The sequence below is a fragment of the Borostomias antarcticus genome (genome assembly GCF_949987555.1).
Source record: "Borostomias antarcticus genome assembly, chromosome: 18".
Lineage (NCBI taxonomy): Eukaryota > Metazoa > Chordata > Actinopteri > Stomiiformes > Stomiidae > Borostomias > Borostomias antarcticus.
In genome coordinates, this window is record NC_140251.1 from 12,110,875 (window position 1) to 12,126,090 (window position 15,216).

Sequence of the window (15,216 nt, forward strand, 5' to 3'; positions counted from 1 at the left end):
TACATCTCTCCCTCATCTGGAGGCTCTTCCAGAGTTCACTGTTTCCCGGGTGCTTGAGTCTGTGATCTCCATCACAAACTCACAAGCATCCTGGCCGGCTACACCAAGGCCCAATCCATCATCCTACACGTAGGAACAAGTGACATCAGAGTCCGGCAATCTGAAGTTTTAAAAGATGATTTTAAAGCACTGATAAATACCCTGCTAGACACTCTGGGCCCCTCCCTACATACGAAAGGGGTGCTGAGAGATGGTCCAGAATGTTCTGGCTTCACATTTGGCTACAGGACCACTGTGCTTTCCTAGGAGTCCCCTTCATCTCCAACTTCAACCTGTTCTGGGAGAGCCTAGCCTACTGGTAACTTTTAAGCAAGATCTTAAAACATACATTTTAATACTGCTTTTACCACGTAGCTTTACTTGTGTTAATATCTTAAAGTGTTCTTAATAAGTATTACTATTAAATAAACTATTTTTATATTTGTTTATTCTATTTTATATAATTTTGTACATTTTTAATCATTATTATTTTAATTGTATTGTTTCTGAAACACTTTAGAATAACTATCCCTTACAAATAGTTAATAGATCCACAAACTGTTAGTAAATGAGTTATTAATGACTTATTCAATTCTCAACTCAAACTTTATTTATAGAGCACATTTAAAAACAACCAAGTGGTCGACTAAAGTGCTGTACAGGTACAGTAGGTGAAATAAATTACAACAATTATACTACAAAACACAACCATACACACAAACACAACAATACCCACAAAGACAACAATACACACACTAGCCTGGGAGTCATGCTCAACTAGAATTGAAGGCCAGGGAGAAAAAGTGGGTCCTCAATAAAGATTTAAAAACCTCAAGGGTCTGGGTGGATCTGATGTGGAGGGGCAAGCTGTTCCAGAGCCTAGGGGCAGCCGCCGCAAAGGCTCGGTCACCTCTGGTCTTTAGCCTGGTCTTGGGCATGTCCAACTGGTCAGCTGACCTTAAGGCTCTGGCTGGGGTGTGGCAGTGCAAGAGTTTAACCAGGTGCAGAGGAACCAGACCATTTAGAGCTTTAAAAACAAATAGCAGAAGCTTAAAATCAATTTGAAAGCGGACAGGGAGCCAGTGGAGTGAGGCCAATACTGGGGTGATGTGGTCGTGCTTTTTTTGCCAGAGAAATATTTGTTAATAGTTGGTTTATGATTTCAAACGCTGCCTTGTAAATAATTAATAGATCATGAAGAATTGATTAGTAAACTACTAACTAATGATTTGTTAAGTATTTATTAATAGTTGATCCACCTACAGCTGGGCCCATCTGGCCTTCCATCAGGGGACCCATCTTTAAACACAAATTAATAAATGTTTAGAAGTGAGTAACAAATCAATGTAAAGGTTAGTAAACATATTTGTTAAGACCATGTCAATAGTTCATAGACCGTATTGGGACGTTATTCTAAAGTTGCAACTATTCCTCATTTGCTAATATTTGCAAATGTTATTTTATATTAGTAAATTGGTAAGTAATTATTATCAACTGCGGCAAGAGCCACAATAGAGCCCCTTGAGGAACCATGGAGAGACGGAATGTTTGGAGAGATGGGAGACAAGAGAAACCTGAACGCAAAGCAAAACAGGAGCTCAACACAGCCGTGTGACGTGTTTATGTATGCAAGGTCAGAGCATACTCTCACACAGCCATTGTTATCGTTGTCAAGAGTTGAACTTCAGGAAAGCATTTTTCTCAGATGTAGGATAAAGCCCTACATGAATACCAAGCAAACAGGAAAAGATGAGGAGCGGGGAGCTGAAGTAGAGACGTCAGGCCCCAGGGCTGAGTGGGAGCTGGGAGACATCTACCTCACCTGAGTGGGAGATGTGGAGAGAGACCGACTTGTCAGGGGAGTAATTGGGTGGAATGATGTTTTGTCTTTCAGAAACAGGGCTATTAGAAAACCTATTATTGTGATGTAAACCAACTGCCACTACCAGGGCTGGAGCAGACAGATGGGAAGTGTGTGTGTGTGTGTGATTTTTGATTAGCTTGTTTACTCTGTTCGTATCATCGGCCGTGATGCTGTTGCCCCAGCATACAATGGCATAGAACAAAACACAATGCTTTGGTAGAACATATTCAGGATACTCCCGCCCATGTCAAAAGATCTCAGTTTTCTGAGAAAAAAACAGCCTGGATTGGGCCTTTTTAACCCATTTAAATGAAGGGGAAGATTATAGCCATCTTTGTATTGAGCTTATCTTTTACATTACATTACAGTCATTTAGCAGACTCTTTTATCCAAAGCGACTAACAATAATTGCATCTAACGTAGGAAAAGCCAGTGTACTACTACTTGCCAGAACTCACAAGTGCATCTCCTTTCTGAAACAAGTGACTGAGAGCATAATCTAGTGCTGAAGGCAAAGTGCAAGAATAGCAATCTAAAATACAATAAGTGCTTAAGAGGGAGGATCGTTGTAGTACTTCTGGAAAAGATGAGTTTTGAGCCTGGACGAAAGATGGGCAGCGACTCAGCTGTCCTGACATCAGTGGGCAGTTTGTTCCACCACTGCGGGGCCAGGACAGAGAAGAGTCGTGACTGTGTCGATCAACCGCAGGGGCCTCGGAGTGACGGGGCAACCAGTCGCTCCGAGGTAGCAGAGCGTAGCGGTCGGGAGGGGGTATAAGGTTTTACCACTGTTCCTTTCATTTCCCTGTAGGCTAGCACCAAAATTTTAAACTGGATGCGAGCCGCTACGGGGAGCCAGTGTAGGGAACAGAGAAGGGAAGTTGTGTGGAAGAACTTGGGGTGGTTGAACACCAGGCAAGCAGCAGCTTTCTGGACAAGTTCCAGGGGTTTAATGGCTGACGCCGGGGCCCCAGCAAGGAGGTAGTTGCAGTAGTCCAGGTGGGAGATGACCAGGGCCTGGATGAGCACCTGCGCTGTTTCATCAGTGAGGAAAGGGTGAATCCTCCTGATGTTGTAGAGCATGAATCTGCAGGAGCGTGTGACGAATGTGATATGTGCGGAGAATGACAGTTAGTTGTCCAGGGTCAGAGGAACAGCAGCTCAGTCTTGTCCAGATTGAGCTTGAGGTGATGTGTTGTCATCCACTCCAAGATGTCAGTCAAGCACGCAGCTATGCGTGTCTCCCCTTGTGTATCAGAAGGGGGAAATGACAGGACCAGTTGGCTGTCGTCGGCATAACAGTGATAGGAGAAGCCATGCGAGCAAATGACAGAGCCCAGAGATGTAGTGTAGAGGGAAAAAAGGAGAGGACCCAGGACAGACCCTTGTGGAACCCCCGTAGTCAGACTACGCGGTTCCGACATCGACCCTCTCCATGTCACCTGGTAGGAGTGATCTGTCAGGTAGGATGCAAACAGGGAGCTAGCAGAGCCAGCGACTCCTTTCTCCTCAAGGATGGAGAGGAGGATCTGGTGGTCTACCATATCAAATGCTGCTGACAGGTCTAGGAGTATTAGGACAGAAGAGAGAGAGTTCGCTCTCGCAGCATGGAGTGACTCTGTCACTGCAAGGAGGGCGGTCTCTGTCGAGTGGCCAGCCTTGAATCCGGACTGGTGGGGGTCTAGGAGGCCGTTCTGGTGGAGGTACGAAGACAGTTGGTTAAAGATAGCACGTTCAAGTGTTTTTGATAGAAAGGATAGAAGGGAAACCGGTCTGTAGTTTTTTACATCAAAGGGGTGGAAAGATGGTTTCTTCAGGAGGGGGGTGACTCTGGCCGTCTTGAAAGCGGAGGGAAAGCATCCTGATACAAGAGATGCGTTGATGAGGTGGGTTCTGAAGGGAAGGAGTTCGGGTACAACAGAGTGAAGAAGAGTCGAGAGAACAAGGTCTAGGGAGCACGTGGTGGGGCGGTTAGATGTTACAAGGTTGAGGACCTTGTTGGGGGAGAAGGGAGAAAAGTGGGATAAGGTGGGGAGTGGAGAGGAGGGGGGGGCGGGGGCAGAGAGGTTGGTGCACGGAGAATTGATCGGGGGATGGGGGACAGAGGATCTGATATCGGTAACTTTCTTGTCAAAGAAGTTGGCGAAATCGTCAGGGAGAAGGGATGAGTTGGGAGTAGGAGGTGGGGGCTGGAGTAGTGAAGAGAAAGTTTCAAAGTGTTCTTTAGGATTGGAAGCAGAGGTTAGGATTTTAGAGTGAAAGAAAGCAGCTTTAGCAGCAGATAGGGAGGAGGAGAATGTGGAAAGAAGAGATTGGAAATTAAGAAGGTCCTCTGGGAGTCTGTCTTTTCTCCATTTACGCTCAGCTATTCTCAGGCTCCGTCTATCAGTACGCACTGAGTCGGACAGCCATGGGGCAGGTGGAGTTGGGCGTGCAGGCCTGGAGGTGAGGGGACAGAGATTGTCCAGAGAAGAGGAAAGAGTAGAGAGGAGAAGATCGGCGGCAGTATCAGAGGGTAGGCAGAGGAAAGGTCAGTAGGGGAGAGAGAGCGGAGGTGGCTACAGGTAGTAACCATGTGGGTAGGAGGAGGAATTACAGGGGAAGAGGGGAGGTACAGGGAGTAGAACATGAAATAGTGGTCAGAGAGATGGAGGAGATTGACAGAGAGGTTAGAGGTGGAGCAGTGTCTAGTGAAGATGAGATTCAGCTGGTTGCCGGCTTTGTGAGTAGGAGGAGAAGAAGAGAGTTGAAGATCGAAGGAGGAGAGGAAAGAGAAGAGGTTCCAATGTCTCACTCTGGATGTTGAAGTCGCCGAGAAGGATGAGTGCGGACCCATCATCAGGGAAGTGCGAATCTAGTGTATCAAGCTCCTCCAGGAACTCACCAAGAGGGCCTGGTGGGCGATACACAACAGCAATGGTGAACTTGATTGGATACGTGACAGAGACAGTATGGAATTCAAAAGAGGGCGGGGAAAACTGTGGAATAGAGAAGAGAGAGTATTTCCATTTTGGGGAAATAAGCAGGAGAGTACCACCACCTCGCCTCACAGCTCTGGGAGTGTGGGAGAAAGAGTACCCATCTGACAGGGCTGTGGGTGTGGCAGTGTTCTCTGGTGTGATACATGTCTCAGTGAGAGCAAGGAAGTTGAGGGAGAGCGAGGATGCATAACCTGAGATTAACTCAGCTTTGGGCACCGCCGACTGACAATTCCAAAGTCCCCCCATCTTAATGAAATGACAACCATTTCAATGTCTTCATTTTCATTGATACATCGTAATACCCCAGTAGATAAATCGGGCGCCATTTTCCACAAAACTAATATGAGGTAGCACCAGAGATACGGTTCAAGGGAAACGTAAGTGCTTAGGGTAATGGTTTTGTGACTCTGAGACTGTTCATTTGATGAGTTATTTTCCATTAAGTGAGCCTGGATCTACTTCCCTGTTGTGATAAATTGTTTTTGTACAAATGAACATATCAAGAGAATGTTGAGTCTGATAATTATAAGTTGCTCCCTAATGGGAACTGGTTTTGTTTTAATCACTTACACTAGTATACATTTCCCTTTCCCACAAATCCATAAATCAATGTCTGAATTTGAGGCTTGAAGGTTGGAGTAAGATGTTTATTTGTTTATAGTTAAAGAATGTTTCTCTCTCGCTCTCTTCCTCTCTCTCTCCCTCCCTCTTCCACCAGTACTCACTAGTTGAAAAGCTGGTGATTCTCCACAAACATCTCATTCTCATGTGATATTGATCTGCACACACTCCAGTCTCTTCATTCAGTCGACACCATTACAGAAGCCAGTCTGCATCATTACAGAAGCCAGTCTGCATCATTACAGAAGCCTGTCTGCATCATTACAGAAGCCAGTCTGCATCATTACAGAAGCCAGTCTGCATCATTACAGAAGCCAGTCTGCATCATTACCCTTAAGACATTAACAATGGAAAAAGTTGCAAAGTGGCTCAGTTACTATGACTTATTCTGAATATTGAGAAAACAATGACCATGCATTTTTTGAATAAACAGTTTTTTTTTCAAATATCTATGTAGATGGACTATAATATAAAAATTGTTGATGAGTTTAAATACTTACAGTAGGTGTTACTCTAGATTCTACTCTTACATTGAAAAGGCATAAAAAGATGTTCCACATATCGAAATATACAGCTACAACAACAACATACAACTTTAGACTCATCAAGAATTCGTTAACAGTCGAATCCTCTACGACATATTTGAATACAATGATTTTTTCTTATTTTCATTACTACATCACGTTGGTCTCAGGTAAATAAGACCATTTTAAAACCAATTAGGTCCATAAACAAGCCCTGAAAGTCCTGGACAGGAAGTCCTGACAGTATCATCATTGTGCTACTTGTTCAGTATAAGCTTGTTATGCTTTGACAATTCAATTTTGTATTCAGATATCCGTTTAGTGCATATGTGTGGGTGTGTCCTGTTTGCAGGGACAGTGACGATTGGTCACTCACACAAGGTGAGGGGTGTGGGTGAGCTCTGACCCCCCACTCACTTGGGATCGTAAAAGGAATCAATTCTGGAATCAAGAGTCTGGAATCACCAAATATCCCTGTTATGGTTTCAAGATGATATTACATTTCCCCAACATGCATAATCAAGTGATTCATGATTTTAGCTTCAGATTGATACCATACATCGCTAGGTTGATTTAGTAGCATAGAATCAGTTACTTACAGAACAGTAATACTGGTTTGCAATACAATGCATCAATGCCCATACTTTATTCCTAGGGTCATTCTCATTGTGGTTGCATCACATAGTTGGGCGGAAGTAATTGAGCTTTATTAATGACAAAAAGAGAGTGAATGGGCATATTCCTTTGTTTCACTGTGTGAAGAGTCTGCTGGGGCCATGTAGCCTGAAGGAATTGAGTGCAGTCTTGAGTTGAGTTTTATTACCCCGGGGGGAGGGAGAAGGACAATTGGGAGGAGAGGAAGAGTAAATGATTCCCCAAAATCTAATTTCAAGGGACCATGTCCTTGGGCTAGAGATGGTTCTGTCAGGTTTACTGTGGGTTTGACAGGAAGCAGTCCAAATGAATGTTTCCCCCTGCGTGACCTCCCATTGACTAGTCACTGTGTAGGGGAGACCAGGATGTCCCTGGCTTGAGCCTGGAGGCCTGCAGATCTTTATCAGGTGTAGCTAGAGAGCACCCGCATTCCTGTGTCAGTGAGATGGCCCCACAGTATGGTGTGATTGTTGATAATATTTGTCATGTCCATAATCTGCTACATAAGAAATCAATCTTGTGAACATTAATTTGACACAGATACAGTGTCTGTATTTTATAAGACACCTTGATTCCATTATTCCATCCATGACATGATGTTTACATTAAGTACTGTAGGTGATAGTTGGGGAGAGATTTGGGGGGGGGGGGTTGCTGACTGCATATCATTATATTGTTGGGTATAATGATAAAAGTATATTTGGATTTACCTTTTTACCTTCTATCTTTTTTTTTTTTACCCTGCATTTGTATTTATTGTATTTGTGCTCGTGTTGACCTGACCAGAGACTGCAGATGAAAATTAGCTAGTAGTTAAATCTGTTATTTGCATGTCTTCTCCTTATGTGAGTTAATGTTTTTGAATATGGTCACTGACAAATGAATGTAATAAACTAAACTAACAGCCACTGTAGTATGCCACTCTATGTCACTGCTCCGGTCTTTTAAAGATTTATGAAGCACGACTTCTGAGTTTGGTGTGAGGTGAGAGTGTGTAGAGTTCCAAAATAAAGTAAGAATACATTACCATTTGTGCTATGGACCTCCCATGGGGGTGTCTTGAATAAAGTTTGAATTGAATTGTCCTCAGTGCACCACTGGCCTGGTATGTAGTACAAACTCATCTGGTATGTATGAAAAAGTGTGTTCCATACCATTCACCATGATACAGGAGATTCAGTTGCTTTCCATCACTGTGTGTGTGTGTGTGTGTGTGTGTGTGTGTGTGTGTGTGTGTGTGTGTGTGTGTGTGTGTGTGTGTGTGTGTGTTTGTGTGCATTCATGCGTGTGTGTAAGGAGAAGCATACCCAATCCCTGTGAGGTCTGGGGATTTGTACATTTCAAAGCCAGCATTTACTGTAGTAATACCACTTTAATTAAATCAGCAAGTTCTTCTAATAAAACAACTCCCTCTATGACTCCCTGCCTGATTCCTGACAACCTCCCCAACACATCAGAGATCCCCCATGGAGAACTGAAATGAAATGTACGTTGTGTCACCATTTTCTGTGATGGGACGCCTCAAGAGTCATTTTGGTATTCATAACCTGCAGTTGGAGCTAAATCTGAACAGCTACAGTATTTGATGCAGATGGAATGTCTCTTGGCTTGGCTAAGACTCACTACTATAAAATATTGTCAATATCCAGTTCAATATCCGGTTTTACTGAGCAGATGCACAATCATCAGAAACGCGAGCTGCAAGTCAAGGGTGTAAATGCTATCCATGAGTCGATGCTATTGACTGTTCTGACAAGTGCTCTATGGTGCACTAAGAAGCTTTATTGTCATCATACAAGAAAATAATCAGCGCAAATTCGCAATAGCAAGTGCAACCAGACCGTACGTGCATGTGCAGCCAGATCAAATTTGTGTAGATATTTTTGTGGACCGACTGACCAACCAACAGAGTGAGCAATATAGATGCTGGTCGCAGCTAAAAATCTAGGAAGCATGCACATGCTAAAGCAAATTATCTGTGATGAGCAGATATGAATTTCTGATTTGTAGTGAAATCTGAAACATAACATGAAATGGTTATGCAGTGCCAGGCTATGAGACAGGAGAACAGGGGTCAGGCTTACCTGAGGGGTCATTCCGTGACAGAGGTACATGATGGGGATGTTTTCAGAATCTGGCCCCTGGTCCATACACAGATCACCTCTTAGACTGTTCTTCAGCTGGGAGAGAGTGAGAGAGAGAATTAGGGAGGGAGAGCAGAGAGAAGAAGACGGTGATTCCATGAACGAGAAGCAGACACTGCATGTTAAATACCTCAAATGTGTTTTTCATTTTATCGAACACATTCTAGAAGAAAAGGGAGTGAGGGAGAGAGTGAGGGAGGGAGGGAGAGAGTGAGGGAGGGAGGGAGGGAGGGAGGGAGAGAGGGAGGGAGGGAGGGAGGGAGAGAGGGAGGGAGGGAGGGAGAGAGGGAGAGGGCTGGATGGCGGGGGATTAAGGATGAAGAATTTATAGTGCTCAAAAGTCATTAACAGACAATCTGTTTCTGGAAAGCCCTTGAGCAGTCTTCCTCTGTCTCGTCAGCTCGGAAGAATGTTAATTAGTATGAAAGAATGACACAGCAACACTACTGATCTGGGGAACTGGGACACTTCAGACAAATGTAGCTGTAAGGAAGTAAGACAACAGGATAAAGAATATTTTTCCCTTATCCTCACTTTAGAACCATGGTTTTAAGGTACGTAGGTGGAAAAAGATGAAATGAATCATGAACAGTTGTATATTACATTATCCACTGGTATCTCAAATCTAAGGTTTTGTCCATTATGCCCGCCTTACTTTTTTTTTTACACTTGTTTAAGTAGTGAATATACTGTACGCATCACAGGCATGCTGGTTGGGGCATTTGAGTGCAATAGCTACCGTTGCCTTGTCTCGGGTACAATATTCAGAATCTCCACGTTTTGCCTGATAGTGTAGAGACACTTGAGGTTGTCTTTCTCATGTTGAGTGTCAAGTCAAAAAGTGTTTTGTACGAGACCTCCTCCACAAAAAAGTGCCGGTATAAATGACCTCATTACAGATACAGTCCAGTATATTTGTACTAGAGTAATGACCATATGACTTAAACTGCATAAAACACTGTAAAGTAATGACTTCAGGGATCCAGCCGAGTCCCAGACTACTCACCACGCCATAGGCCACCGTGTCACTATAGGTCCTCATCTCAGGGTAAATGTTGGTGAGGAACCACCTGAAAGATCTGCATCGCAGCCTGCTCCTCAGAGCTTTGCGCTCAGATAGGTCCCCTATGTCGATTCCTGAGTTCTACAAAAGGACCCACACACACACACACACACACACACACACACACATACACGATTGTGTAGGTATTTAAGATTCATACTGTAGTACAGTTCATGGCATGCACATCTTATACAGTGTGGTTTTAAACATCCTCTAAGTCCTCATTACCTGTGGTGGAACGTTCCAGGCCATGTACACATGATTCTTGTACTCATCCATCCACACTTCTGCTGCCCGCAACGCGTTGCGACGCACGTGGGCAGTCAGGTCCTTTGTGTAGGGCTTGTGAGCTCGTTCTATGTGGGCTATCCTGGAGCAGGGTAGAACCTCCACACTGCCCCCACACTGCCACACCTGGAAATACACACAGAGGAGTCACCAATCAGAGCCTACACACAAAGGACAAAATTTCATCCTGCTAATAGGTAAAGCACAATCATTTATGAAAACAGCACATATGGTTACACACGATGTAACCATACATTACAATGACAATATTACGTCGACTGAGTGTAGTGAATTTTGCACAAGCTTTGTGAAGAGACCTGGGTCTTCTGAGAGAAGAGAGACAGACAGCTGAGTAGTAGCCCCAACATTTTATAGCATTCTACATCCTTCAGAATTCTATAGCATTCTGTGATTCAATTAAGCAATTGACCACTCGAGGCAGTGGGCTACACAGGATTTTACCACAGCTACGGGGCATTGTTAGGCCCGACACGATAGCAGTGGGCCTAAAACCCCCGTAGCTGTGGTAAAATCCCGTGTAACCCACTGCCTCGAGTGGTCAATTGCTTTTCTACTACGGTTACTACAAATAGGCCTATATATTCACAAAAAATACACAGAAGTAACATTCAATCATTTATTTACCGATCATTCTTATCATTTTTGTATTTACATAATCTTCCGCGATAGGCTATAGTTCTGAATTAAATGGTTGCCAGGCAACATAGGCTATCTCGCCTATTTGGAAAGGCCTTGTTCACATAAGCCTATATAGGCATAATTCGGGTGGTTCACGTTTACTTGAACATTTACATCTATGGTGCAGTTATTAAAACAGTTCTCCAGAACTCGCTTTGGAAGCGCTTTATAGTAACCATCCGTAATAAGCGTTAATTAATAGGTAATAAGGACCTTATAAGTCCTTATAAGATGCTTATAAGACATTATTATGTGTTAATAAGATTATATTAATGTTTAATAATAGCATAATAAACACGCTTATTGATAGATTATAGGCGTTAGTTAATAGGTAATAAGGACCTTATAAATCCTTATAACATTTTTATAAGACATTATGCGTAAATAAGACTGTGTTTAATAATAGCATAATATACACGTTTATTGTTAGATTATAAGACATTTATAAGCACTTATAAGAAGCTTGTTAACTTTTTATAGACTGCTATTATGCACTTATTATGCATTTATTAGCAGTTAATTATGCACTTATTATGCAATTTTGCAGTAGTGGATCTAAAGCGAAACAATGCATTATGAAGGTTAATAAATCCTTTATTATGCACTTATTAACAGTTTACTATACAATTTTGCAGTAGTGGATCTAAAGCGAGACAATGCATTATTAAGGTTAATAAATCCTTTATTATGCACTTATTACAGAAATAATGTATGCCTCTAGAATGCGTCTTGGCCAATCACAATCGAGTATTCACACAAGCCATTGTATAAATATATATATATACATATATATATATATATATTTGTATTATTGTAGCAGGATATAGGGAGCAATACAGTACCAGGAACCAATCTAACACAAATGAGCAAACCTCTGTCTGTCTGTATCTCTGTTTGTTTCCATTTTCCTCTGACACCGTCCGTGATAACACTACCCACAGCATGACAGAAATTGTGGGATGAGTCTGTGGCTGAAGATATTCCCCATCTGCCACAGTTCGTCATGGAGGGGATGAGAGGGTTTGTCTAGGATGGACAGTTTGTCCCTCATCCTCCCTGCCTCCAGACTGTTCAGTTGTTGCCCAACAACAGAGCTGGCCTTCCTCACCAGCTTGTTCAGTTTTTTGTCTCCCCAGACCTAGTGTTGCCTCCTAAGCGGGCAACAGCAAAGAACAGTGTACTGGCTACCACAGACATTCACAGCACCCTGCTACACACATCAAAGGACCTGAGCCTCCTAAGGAAGAACAGTCTGCTCTGTCCTTTCCTATAGAGGGCCTCAGTGTTATCTATCCAGTCCAGTTTGTTGTTCAGGTGCACTCCCAGGAACTTGTATGAGTCCACCATCTCGATTTCCTCCCCCTGGATGGTAATAGGGGTTGGGGATCTCTTGTTGGAGGTCTCCTGTCTTCTGAAGTCCACCACCAGCTCATTTGTTTTGCTGATGTTGAGCTGGAGCTGGTTCTCTTCCAACCATTCGTTGAATCTTCTGACCATATCCCTGTACTCCTCCTCATCGTCTGCCATGATGCAGCCCATGACAGAGGAGTCGTCCAAGAACTTCTGGAGGTGGCACGCTCCAGAATTGTGGCTGAAGTCGGTGGTATAGAGGGTGAACAGGAAAGGTGACCAGACGGTTGATTCCCTGGGGGGCGCCAATCGTGGTCTACCTGCATGTCTGGGAGCTTTTCTGCTAGCTGAAGTGGCAGGATAGTGTTGAATGCACTGGAAAAGTCAAAGAAGCTGACGCTCACTGTGCCTCACTTCCTGGCCTCTCCAGGTGTGAGTAGGCTCTGTGGAGCAGGTAGATGATGGCATCGTCCATGCTGATTCTGGCCTGGTACACAAACTGCAATAGGTCCAGGAAGTCGCTCACCAAGACCGAAGACCTTCATGACATGTGATTTCAATGCAACTGGCCTGTAGTCATTGAGAACACTGTAGCATGCTTTTTGGGGCACCAAAGATTCTCTGTAGATTCTCTACAGCCTTCCTTGATCACACTTCCACGATCCTGGTGGTACGTAGCAGGCTGCTGCCTGGCAACAGGCTTGTACCTGGGGGCTAGATGTATCAGGTTGTCATCTTGTTGTCTAGTGCTCTTACAATCACTGGCAAAGCAGGGTTTAAATCTCCTTGTTTTCTTCTTCTTCTCTCTCACTCTAACCCCGGCTCTCTTTCCCTGCTTGTGGGCGCACAGCTCAGAGGGGATAGTGCCGGCCGGTGTGGCGCCCACTCCTGCCGTGAGTGCAAGTAGGTCTTCTCGCGTGTAGGTACTGTAATACACATAGCGACCCAAAAACAAAAATAGCAAACGGAAAAGAGAAATAAGAACAGTAATGAGTGTGGAAATGGTGGAAAAGTATGAAAAAGCAACAAAGAATAATCAAAGAAAGACGAAGAAAACAAGCTGCCGAAACTGGCTGCCACTCAGAGCCGGGGCCTAGAGAAGCGCAGTCATTCATCACCTATGCAGTCATTCATCACTTAAAAATATGTAGCCCTATGGCAAAATATGATTATTTTCTAAAGGCCTTGACTATGTGTCATATACAGTATCCCTAACATAAATAAAAGTATTTTCAAATTGTTTGCAATTAACGGGGTTTACTGTATTTTGGAGTAAGATTAAAATTTCTTTCATTTTGAGATACTACTTGTTAGGCTAGGCTACTGGTGACATGATTATAAGTGTGATAGGTTAGATGCTTATTCAGTCACTTATTTAAACAAGAGCTTTGACAATCAAACCTCGGCAATGGCAGATCTAGACTCACAAGTCATGCTACGTTCCATTTGGCTCGTGAAATCAATTCACGAGATACTACTCGCAGTTTTAACTGGAATGCTCCTCACGACTTGTTTTCTCTGCTTGTGAACTTGTACCACTTTTCCCTACCCCCAGCTAGCTGTGCAAGTCGTGAACAAGATGGCAGCACCATGTGTAACTAAGTGGAACTTGGTTTTATTAGGAATTTCTGTCTTATTTGCATCTCATTAAATCAGTCGTACACACAGTATTCCCCAACTGTTATCTGAGGAAATTTTCGCGACCTCTTTTGTATGTGTAAAATACCGCGTAGTGCATTATCTACTGGTTTGGCAAACAAAGCTAGCTAACGTCCATCATTGTTCTGAGCTGTTGTTGTCTATAGACAACAGTATACTGTAACGCGGTTACCTTATGGGTGACGTTGTTCTCTGTCTCTCCCTCCTCCCCACTTCCCAGACAAATGGAACGCAGCATTAGTCACTAAACGCTGCGCTCAACTAGAGACTGAGGACATTCATCCAGATTTCGTTGCTAAAAGTGTGTGGAAACAATTTGAGAGAGAAAAAATGGCATTGCAGAACCAATCCAAAGTTTTTAGGGCGGTCCTTCCCAATGTGGCAGTGACATTTCATTATCCGCTCCAATTTGTTTCGCTAGGGACAAAGATAGTGGGGGGACATCATTTCTGGTAAGAGAACAATGGTCTCCATCCTCATATTCAACTCATATAAAATAAACTCAATACTACAAAACACATTCCTATTCTTTCTCTCAGAGAAACATCCATCTGGTTGGGATTACATGGCCTGGCCAGCTGCAGCCCTATTGATAGGCAGACACTGTACTGCTGTATCTACAGAGAAGAGACAGGAAGCAAGGCACTATGATCAGGGATGCAGTTCTACTCATACAGGCAACAGGGACTGAACGTCTTAATCCAAGTTTATTGGAACTCAAACAAAAATAGAACTTGATCCATATAAAGTCAAAACAGTAAATATGTCAGGAAAATACAAACAACAACTAATGAAGATCTATTTATACAATATTTATGGAAACTACTGAATGTGATTACGGTATGACAGAGAGGAGCTATCTGTACATAAAGTGACGGATCCCATTTCGAATGATAAACTTTATGTCCCCGTTGTACGGAGGGCATAAATAGACCCATTCATTTCAGAGATGAATTTCAGGCCCTGAAGACAGATGTGCAATGGCTGATTCTGTTAACAAAATGCTTCATTTACATAATCACTGACAACAATGACACACACACACACACACACACACACACACACACACACACACACACACACACTCCTTATCAGAGTCACTTATGTTATACTTACCCTGATGCCCAGCTCCACATTCTCTCCCCCATACACCTCCATGCCTTCATCCAATAAGCCGATCTCCTCAAAGTACTTCCTGTCCACCACGAAGCAGCCAATCAGAGCTGGGCTTCTGAGTGAGAGACCAATCATCTGCAGTGTAACTCATAACTCTTAATTACTATTGGTAACCGTCCATCTATGCACAGTACATGTATCTTCGAGTGGTTAT

The 15,216-nt window shown here is 43.3% G+C and overlaps 1 protein-coding gene across 1 annotated transcript in view; it reads right to left on the reverse strand.

The window, feature by feature from the left end:
* Window positions 1-15,216, reverse strand: part of LOC311321074 (polypeptide N-acetylgalactosaminyltransferase 18-like) — a 48,505-nt gene that overhangs the window by 6,502 nt on the left and 26,787 nt on the right. Inside the window, exons 6-9 of the mRNA XM_084452962.1 lie at window positions 15,003-15,117; window positions 10,119-10,304; window positions 9,834-9,971; window positions 8,768-8,863 (exon numbers count right to left, since the gene is read on the reverse strand). Coding sequence (XP_084309088.1) covers window positions 8,768-8,863; window positions 9,834-9,971; window positions 10,119-10,304; window positions 15,003-15,117 — 535 coding nt within the window. The remainder of the gene's footprint in view (window positions 1-8,767; window positions 8,864-9,833; window positions 9,972-10,118; window positions 10,305-15,002; window positions 15,118-15,216) is intronic.